This window comes from Barbus barbus (assembly GCF_936440315.1).
Source record: "Barbus barbus genome assembly, chromosome: 38".
Lineage (NCBI taxonomy): Eukaryota > Metazoa > Chordata > Actinopteri > Cypriniformes > Cyprinidae > Barbus > Barbus barbus.
Genome location: NC_136716.1, coordinates 2,467,308 through 2,477,418, shown reverse-complemented (window position 1 = coordinate 2,477,418; position 10,111 = coordinate 2,467,308). Strand labels below are relative to the sequence as shown.

At 37.3% G+C, this 10,111-nt stretch overlaps 1 protein-coding gene across 3 annotated transcripts in view; it reads right to left on the bottom strand.

The window, feature by feature from the left end:
* Positions 1–431: 431 nt before the first annotated feature.
* Positions 432–10,111, bottom strand: part of LOC306857800 (uncharacterized protein) — a 50,471-nt gene continuing 40,791 nt past the window's right edge. For all 3 annotated transcript variants that reach the window (XM_079397962.1, XM_079397963.1, XM_079397964.1), the window contains exons 41-48: positions 9,207–9,469; positions 8,959–9,104; positions 8,042–8,126; positions 5,971–6,082; positions 5,453–5,581; positions 5,114–5,308; positions 2,939–3,101; positions 432–1,998 (exon numbers count right to left, since the gene is read on the bottom strand). In XM_079397962.1, the coding sequence (XP_079254088.1) occupies positions 1,428–1,998; positions 2,939–3,101; positions 5,114–5,308; positions 5,453–5,581; positions 5,971–6,082; positions 8,042–8,126; positions 8,959–9,104; positions 9,207–9,469 (1,664 nt within the window). In that variant the 3' untranslated portion in view covers positions 432–1,427. The remainder of the gene's footprint in view (positions 1,999–2,938; positions 3,102–5,113; positions 5,309–5,452; positions 5,582–5,970; positions 6,083–8,041; positions 8,127–8,958; positions 9,105–9,206; positions 9,470–10,111) is intronic.

Here is a 10,111-nt window from a genome sequence, read left to right as displayed (position 1 = left end):
CACTCCACCCACTGCGAGCGTCAGCCAATAGCAGCACGAGTCTCTCCCTCGCGTCAGGTCGCTGAGGCTGTATATTTGAAATGCATTTTATAAGTATAAATGTCTTTTTATTTTATTTTATATTTTTTACAAGCATTAGGTTTATTACCATTATTTTTTATTACTTGCATAATTTAAATGCATATTTTTGCTTTATATTTAAGGCTATACGTTTAGAACTACATTATTATATGAACTATATTTATTAGAAAAAAATATATGCAATTTATTTTTATACAAACTAAAGGCCAATCAATTTCTTTTCCAGAACGTTATTGGTTTTTGGTTATAAAGTAAAACCTAAAAATAACCATTAGAATATGTTCTGTAGCCTATAGGTTCTCTTTGGGTTGTCAAAAAATATTCCAGCACCATTCTAGCAGTTAGGTTTTGGTTCTATAATGTTATTTTATTTAATAATAAAAATGACTATTTCAGACATTACATAAGTTCCTTAATGACGACCTCTTAAGACATCATGTGAAAACATCAGATCCAGCAGCATGATCTTTAATTAAAGGGACAGCTCACCCAAGAAACCTGTAAAAGTTTCTTTAATCTGAGCAGTCATTCTGAAGAATGTTGGTAACCCATCAGTTGACGGCAGCCATTGACTTGCATGGCATTTTTTCCCCATTCTATAAGCCAATGGCTACCGTCAGCTGTTTGGTTACCAACATTCTTCAGAATATCTTTAGTGCTCAAAAAAAGCAAGAAGCTCGTACATGTTCAGAACAAGCAGAGGGTTCAGAATTTCCTTTTTTTTTTTACATTTTAAAAATGTTTTTTCTTGGTTGTGTGAAAGCTATATTTAAGGGACTGCTGCATTTTAGCATTTTGCAAACTTGATGGTTACTTTTGAATGTTCTCTGAACCATCTGTAATTAGTATTCATGTTTAAATAAGTTAAACAAACTAAAACGTTTCAGAAAAATGTTCCATGAATGATGTTTTTTGCTAAGATTCTAAAATGTTCTACTAAAGTTACTGGAAGAATGTTTGGAGGAACATTCTCTGTTAGTTGGGTCCATAAAGATCTAAGAGTGAAACCATTCCGACTCTTCATTTTCAGAACATTTATTTACTGAACTGATTATGGCAATCCAAAGAGTAAAGTTATACTTTTACAGTAGAGCTTATGAAAGAATCAATGCAAAATCTGTGCTTTGAATACATGACCAAACGTGAATAGAGAAAATGTTGATTCTTTAAAATGTTTAACTATAACTGACCACTAAAATTGTGCAATAGCACATATCAGTACAAACAGTATCAGTAGTTAAAAAAACACCTTATCGATGAACAGAATCCAGTGCAAACAGGCAGAATTGTACATTTAACAAAGATCAGAAATGTTATTCTAAAACAACTCAAGATTTTCAAGACGGCTACACAAATAAAAACAATTCCAGAGACTTGGAATGCAGATGCTGTGCGAGATTCTTGATGCGACAGAGACGAACGTGCTGCACGTCTCCAGCGCCGTACACTCGATATATGTGATAGCGCTCCTTCTCCTTCAGTGCCAAATCCAGCTCGTTCGCAGACATGTGGATGAAGTGTCGATCTCGCCTGACCGTCGTCTTCACCTCCACAAAGACTTCTTGCGTGCTCCTGTTATTTGTGAAGGTCAGCTTGAAGTCGCACGCGCGGCCGCTCTCTCCTTTCTCATTGAACCAGGTGATTTGGCTGGGGCCGTCGTTCTCTTTCCAGTGTGTGAGGAAGGAGTGGACCAGCTGCTCTCCCCACTGTCCGATGCTGGCCGTGTCCTCTTTGTCTTTAGGCAGCACCAGGGTTTGAGGCATGGTGCAATCCAGCGGCAGATCCTCCAGCACGTCCTCCAGAGCCACGGCTTTGCTCCAGACGGCGCTGTCCAGAGTCATGGGCGGACGCTGCAGGCCTTCAGCTCCCTGGAACTGGCTCAACACTATCTCTGGAGCCTGGGCTGGATTTTGGCTTCTGGAAAGAAGTGAAATCATTTCAAAATGATGTTGAAATTTGGTCAGACATGTGATTCATATTTCTAATCTAATTACTTATATGATGTTGATTAATTAATTGCACATCAATTTTGGCTAAGAGAATTCCCCCCAAAAGATCATTTAAAGTCATTATGGAGTTAAATGAGATAAGCGTTGAACGTACTGTAGCTTTAGAAAGAAATAATTTAATTCAGCATTGCATAAATAAATGACAATACATGGGCGTTGTTGTTTTTTTGTTTGAAATTAAATATTAAACTATGAATGATTTTTTTATTTTGTATTAAATAATTAGAAAAAATTTAATTTAATTGGCACTGTCTTAATGAGTGAGTCATTGAATCATTCACTCAACCAATTCATTCAAATGGCTGATTCAATCAGAAACGAAGTGTTATTATGAATGAATCACTGAATCATTCGCTCACTCTTTTTGTTCAAAACCATGGATTCATTCAGTAACGAATCACCTCTGTATGTTTCTCAGTCTCTCAACAGTTCTGATGTGGCTTCGATTAGAACTATTTTTGTTGACAAAATAGAAACAGAGGATATTGAGCTTAAAATGTAACCCAATATTAATTTCTCATTTGTGACCCTGGACCACAAAACCAGTCATATTATTGTCATAATATTGCTAAACTATATCATATGATATAAATACAACAGGGTCATTTTTTCCACTCATATCTTGAATTTTAGACTCATATAACTGCATTCTAATAGGTTTCAGTCTGTTGTCCTGAATCGTGTTCATCAGCAACTGCATCAATGTAAGATGATGGACAGGTCTGGATGGGCGCTGCATTAAATGTCTTAACACGTTATATATTCCATAATTAATCATTCCACACTGAGGAGTCAAACCAACAGCCCTATCTGAAATGCAATAAACCCGATAGTAATCAAACACGTACTGCAGTGATGGTGGCGAGTGTTCATCATCTGCTGTTGGTGGTGGCAGGTTGGTTTTGTCAGCTGTAGTTTCTTCTCCTTCACCTGTAGCTGCGTTTGGTTCCACAGGCTGCTGAGGACTGACCACAGACTGGACATCCTGCACAGCGGCCTCTTCCCTCCGCTCTGAGTTTACAAGGAGTTAAAACAGAGATCAGTCAAACCCCTTTTACATAAACTATTTTCTTCAAGTCCCCTTGAGATTAATACTCCATTCATGTTGATAATTCTCTGATGTCAGTTAACAGTCCCAACATGCAAGTAAACAGTAAAGTATTAAATATTAGTACTGTAACTTAAAACATTTACTAAAATTAATGTCTTAATTCTTCACTTTCAAACATTAAACCACCAAGTTTTTATTTTGGCAGCAAATTGCAGGGAGACCTCTGCATTTACTGGAAAAGTTTCTAAGCGCTTCTTGCTGCAAAGCGTTTGTCCACAAAATGCTGAAAATTAAGTTAACATGAAAAAAGTCCTGGTGGTGCTGCATTCCTTCACATTCACAGCATGCAGAGTTCCTGTGAGGCAGCTCATTGCACTGATCGATTTTATTTCCATTAAATGTGCAGCCCAATTTATTTATTTGAATTTGACCTTTTTATTAACTTTTTACTAGCAATTCCCTCATGAACCCTCATTTAAATTAATCCATGATGGGGATTTTTTTCGATAATACAAAAATATCTGTACCTTCAAGAATCAAGAGAGCAAAATGCGAGGCCAACAGAGCTGAGCAATACTAAATATTCACTATTTTTAATACGTTTTAAAAAAGACCATTTTTGAAGAAGATATGCATAGTCTGCAAAGTCTGGTCTTTGAGAAAATATAAAAGGGTCACTAATTTCTTAACACTAATTAATTCTTTTTTTTTTTTTACATTTTTACTGAAATGTACCATAAATTTGTTTTACTGTGTGACAGCAAAAATTAAGAACAAAAAAAAAAAAAAACCTTAATAACAGAAATAGCATAAGAGAGATTTATCTTTATTGTTAGACACGTATTTTCATATAGCATATTATTCAAATATTTTTTAAAACAGGTCTATTAATTTATTTTATTTTAATTTTATTTTTTAAGCAAGTTTCTGATGGGGCTATAGCCCCGTCAAGCCCTGCCCTAGCGCCACCCCTGTATATGTATAATCGTTTTTGTTCTATTTACTTTCTTCATTGTTCTCCTAGGATCTCCTTTCTGCGAGGATCCCTGTTAATTTTCTGTCCTCTCTCTTCCACTAATTTCTCTCCCTAATTTTTTTCATCACATTCTTTTTTTGATAATTTTCAGTATTCTTAAATGTAATTATTTAATAAAAAGGACATAAATAAATCTTATTTGATTATTTAAAATGCTTTTTAAGGAGACCTGTCAATATATATGTGTATATACATGTGTGTGTATACACACACACACACACACACACACATATACATATATACATATACATATACATATATATATATATATAAAATGAGTATTTTAATTTTAATATCGCTTTTAAGAGCTAAACTTTAGCAAAAATCAATACAGCTGGTTTGATTTTCACAAATCAACCTGTCAATTTCAATCGTTTCAAAACTTAGTTGACTGATCACTTAGAATATGGCATGTTTTATATAATTAAAAAGTAAAGATTTATAATTATTACTATATATATTGATATAGATGCATATAAAAATAATTGTTCACTTACTGTAAAACAGCATAAAAAATATTCTAGATATTTAATGTGCTTTAGTTGCAAATGTATTAAATCTAATTGGCAAAAATTTGAGGTGAAAAAAACCAACAACAATTTAAAGCCACTTTAAAACCAATACATAAATTTACACATACGCGTTTATATATATATAATACATACATACACACATATAAATACATACATATATATATATATATATATATATATATATATATATATATATATATATATATATATATATACACACACACACACACATGTACATGTATGTGTGTGTGTGTGTGTATATATATATATATATATATATATATATATATATATATATATATATATATATATATATATATATATATATATATATATACATATACATATATACACATATATATACATATACACACACACTTTTTTTTTTGTGGCCAATCCTAACCTGTCGCTCGTGGCGGGACGCTGCTTGGTCTGGGACCCTGTTCATGTGGACCTCTTGGTTCTGTGTACAGTGAAGGCTCTGCGGTTCGCTGATGGACACTGATGTTGGACGAGCTCCTCTCGACTCCAGAGCCCGAGAGACCCAGAGCAGCAGGAGGAGGCCACATCTTCATCACCTCCTCAACAGCCTGACTGCCTGACTCCACAAAACACACATGCATTATGAGCCTGATCATAACCACAAGATATATACAAGATATAGCTGAGTTTACAACTTTTTGCAACTGCAACAGCCAGCGCTCTGAATATATATTCATTAGTCTCCATCCACAGTCTGTACCTGAACTGCTGCCACCTGTTTTATTGAGAGAGGCTTTCGGTGGCCAGCAAACCAACCGGTCCTCTTTATTGTGTTGTGTCTGCATTTCCTCCTCCTGCACGGCTCCTGACGGCCGGACCAGAGACGACACTGCAAACACAAGCAGCACAATTACAGCCAAACCGCCACAGATGAATGTCACATCACAAAAACTGACCCAAATAGGTCTCACTGCACAGTGGTTATTAAAGCGTGTGGCTGATCTGCAGCTGAGCAGAGACAGGTCTTCCCTTCGCCCTGGCAACAGCTGCGCTTTCATGTCAGCGAACAAATCCCCATTAGCATATGTGCACTATGCATGTGTGTGCGTGTGAGAAGAGCGATGAAAGGAGGGCGAGCGGCGCAGATTAAACTGGATGAGAAATCACAAGGATCAAACGCAGCTGTACAGTGGATGTGTTCAGAGCTCTGTGAGCGAGAGCAGCCCTGTCTGTCCCTCACCGTCGCCTCAGTTCAGGGACTTGAAGAGAGATGCTTACCGATGGTTTCTGCTTTTACTTCCACCGGCGCCGGCACCTCCCATGGTTCCTCATTTGCAGGGAGTTCTCGAGCGTTTTCTCTGTCCAGAAACCTCTTTAAAGCAGCTCGGTCCTGAGTTACAGCAAGACAACATAACATCATGAGATGGAAACATTTCATTGTGTTATAATTTAATGTCATTGAATGAGGGTTGCAATAATTTAGAGATTAAAATGCCAACTACTTATTCAATGTCAGTCACAACAAGGTTCTCTTTACACACACACACACACACACACACATACACATATACATATATATGAAGTTAATGTATTTGGTCTTGGCGGAATAGATCTGCTACGATGCTGCTGCTGCTGAAATACATTCACAACATGAGCATGTAAGAAATACTGCTGCTGCAAATATAACATACATGAAATAACCCCCCACAAAGCAGGAGACATAGAAGGAACAATACAAGCCAAAACAAGAACAAAACACCCCCAACAAGCAGATCTATCGCCAAGATATATGTACTGCTGCTGCTCTGAAGAGCCATGTGAACCGCATGTATTATTATCTATGTGTGTCTGGGCTACCACGCCAACCGGCTTAACACTAGTGGCCTATGACTATGTGAGCCTTGGCTACCAAGCTGAATGGCTTAACACTAGTGGCCTATGACTATGTGAGCCTTGGCTACCAAACTGAATGGCTTAACACTAGTGGCCTATGACTATGTGAGCCTTGGCTACCAAACTGAATGGCTTAACACTAGTGGCCTATGACTATGTGAGCCTTGGCTACCAAGCTGAATGGCTTAACACTAGTGGCCTATGACTATGTGAGCCTTGGCTACCAAGCTGAATGGCTTAACACTAGTGGCCTATGACTATGTGAGCCTTGGCTACCAAGCTGAATGGCTTAACACTAGTGGCCTATGACTATGTGAGCCTTGGCTACCAAGCTGAATGGCTTAACACTAGTGGCCTATGACTATGTGAGCCTTGGCTACCATGCTGAATGGCTTAACACTAGTGGCCTATGACTATGTGAGCCTTGGCTACCATGCTGAATGGCTTAACACTAGTGGCCTATGACTATGTGAACCTTGGCTACCATGCTGAATGGCTTAACACTAGTGGCCTATGACTATGTGAACCTTGGCTACCACGCCGACTGCCTTAGCAATACTGGCCAGTGACTATGTGTACCTTGGCTACCACGCCGACTGGCTTAACTCTAATTAGACGATATATCCCATTTGAGTTTGACCTATCGGACTGCGCCATCTAGAGTTTCATGCCAGAACTCTGTATTTCAAATACCCTAAATTAAGTCATCAACATTATTATGTTTTTGGGTAGTCATGCTTTCGTGTTCTTAATTTCTTTTCTAATTTATGCATGGCTCGAGGGCACAATTAAATTAATTTCAAGACCCTATTTTTTTATAATTAAGAAAATGTGTTTAACTTTTAATACACTTGGCAGAGCTCTTCTCTATGATTTCTGGAGTCACAATCAGATGAGTCACTTGTGCTCCTGTGCGAAAACTGGCCTGACGCTCATCGCAACGACTCCAAGAGTGTCTATATCACACCAGGTGAGAGAAATCCCTCGATATAACCCAACAGACCAGCAACAACAATACACAGTCTAGCAATTCACTTAAGAGGCAGCATTTAGTGTTTTGAAGGCCATTCATTTTGTCTGAGCTCTCAATCACTAAATTTTGTTTTTGTAAACAAGGACAGAGTCACCTTGGACAAACAGCTAGCATTACTTGTGTGTGTGTGTGTGTGTGTGTGTGTGTGTGTGTGTGTGAATATGCTGCTGTTGTTCCTCAGACGGCCTGCAGACTCATTCTAATCACATTCTGACTCTAAACCACACTCCAATGGTTCCTTCAAGGTAACTTGGAGGGGTGAGGAGAGGAGTCCAAGTCGCAACATCTAGCTACTGGGGTGCCTCAGGGCTCAGTTCTTGGAACTTTTCTCTTCTCTGTCTACATGGCACCACTAGGTTCATTCAGAACATAGTAAATGATTAAATGTAAAAGTAATGCAAGTTATTTTAACATTATACTCACATTTACGCATGTCACAAGGCCCTGGAGGAAGCGCTCTAGCTCTTTAGCAAAGCTCTTGTCCGTGGTGAACAGTTTCACCAGCTCTCTGCAATAATACACAGACAGAAGAGTTACAAACATGAGCCTAGAGAAGCATCACATTAGGGATGGGCGATACAACATTTTATTTCCCATACGATACTGATACTTTCAAAGGCAAGTAACATTGATATCGATAAAACTTTTTTTTTTTTTTTTACCAGCCATGAATCTGTATGTGCATCATTTCATTAGAAACAGGCAGAACAAATTGGGGAAACATATCTAATTGCAATTATTATTATTATTATTTAAAAAAATAAAATTATATTTAAATTTATTTAATGAGAATAACAACAATTATTATTATTTTATACAACAGTACAATTACAATACTAATATTTATGGTTGTTTTTCTATCTTTTCAAGCGTTACCCATAGAATGTTTATTTTGGCATAAAACTGCAGGAAAACTTTCAACTTTTAGAGTAACATTTAACAGGGCTTAACTGCAAATTATTAGATTATATTTTTGTTTACACATGGTTAAAATATGGTTACTGTACTGTTAGTCATGGTAAGTTTTACAACAAATAACGGTTGAATTATGTTCACTGTGGTAAAACATTTAAAAAAAAACTAAATGTCAAAGCAATTGGTTTATGGCAAAATAACTCCATATTATGTATTCATATTGTGTGATCAGATGAGCATACTGTTTGCAGTACATTTCTTGTTAAACTAAATCATTGGTTAAAAAAAAAAAAAAAAAACTTTAGGATCAATATTTTTTTATTTGAGTATCAAGACTTTCGGTATCAGTTGGTTTCAGTATACTTCAGTATGGATCCGCCCATCCCTAGAGTACATTTGCTGTATCTCACTGGCAGATGCTGTACCTGCAGATGTCCAGTTTGGCTGAGAGGTGATCTTTATGGATGTACAGCTCTTTTTTGTCTTTAAGGAGACATATAATATCCTCGCTCTCAAAGATAGGGTCCTCGTCTGGCACCTCAAGCCGATAGTGAATATACAGCTTCCCAACCTGCAAAAAAAACTTCTCAGTTTTCCTCTCCTGTGAAAGAACATGATGCAACAGCCGGTAATTTGTTGGGTTTGCATTCTGGAGAAAGCGCCTCCAGCGTACCTGTCCAAAACTCAGCGAGCTAATGCATTTAGCAATCCCACTCTCCTTCAGCTCACTGTACACGTCATCGAAATCGGTGTTGTGGAAGATGAACCTCTGGATGTAGGGGACGAGCTGCCGCACCAGGGTCTGCACCGCGGGGCAAGGCCTGTAGCTCTCGGTCTGGGCTTCGGTGGTCACGCACTGGGAGAGCCGCTTCACCCCGCAGATCTCCAGGAATAATTCACGGTCGCGCTCACTGAACGCCTCCTTCTCCTGCTTGCCTGAGGACAACAGACCCAGAAAATTGAGCTGGAAATAGCCTAGATCATTCATTACAGAGTTAAAAATAAGCATGCATGACGTCAGTGTTTCCCCATCATAACTACACATCTGCAGGTCCCACATTCAAAGCCCAGCGGGGCAATGCATGAAATAGAGAAGTTTCTATTACGAGTGTAAACATTTACATTTATCAGACGCTTTTATCCAAAGCGACTTACAATGAAACAATAATAATAAAAATAATAGAATAATGCAATATATTAAAAGACTTGCTCATCACACTTTTGATGACAGCTAATTTTTTCATAATGTCATTATAGGGATACTAGATTTGCCATTTTAAAAAGCACAGTGTGAAAGACTTGCTGTTGTCGTTGCTTATTTCTTTGCACAAGCCAATAATGAGCCATCAAAAGATTGATCACTTTTTCAATATTCATTGATTTATTATTAAAATTATAAATTGTATTTTCCATTGTGAATGTCCCAATTTTCAGAGAGTTTAATTAAATGTTCATGTTACATTTTGCTTGCAATTTTGAGTTAATGCAAGACACTAAAGGTTGTAATTAAAAAATTATAATTATTTCAATGAATTACAGTACATTTCTATTGCAAGTATTATGGAATACATTTCCAGA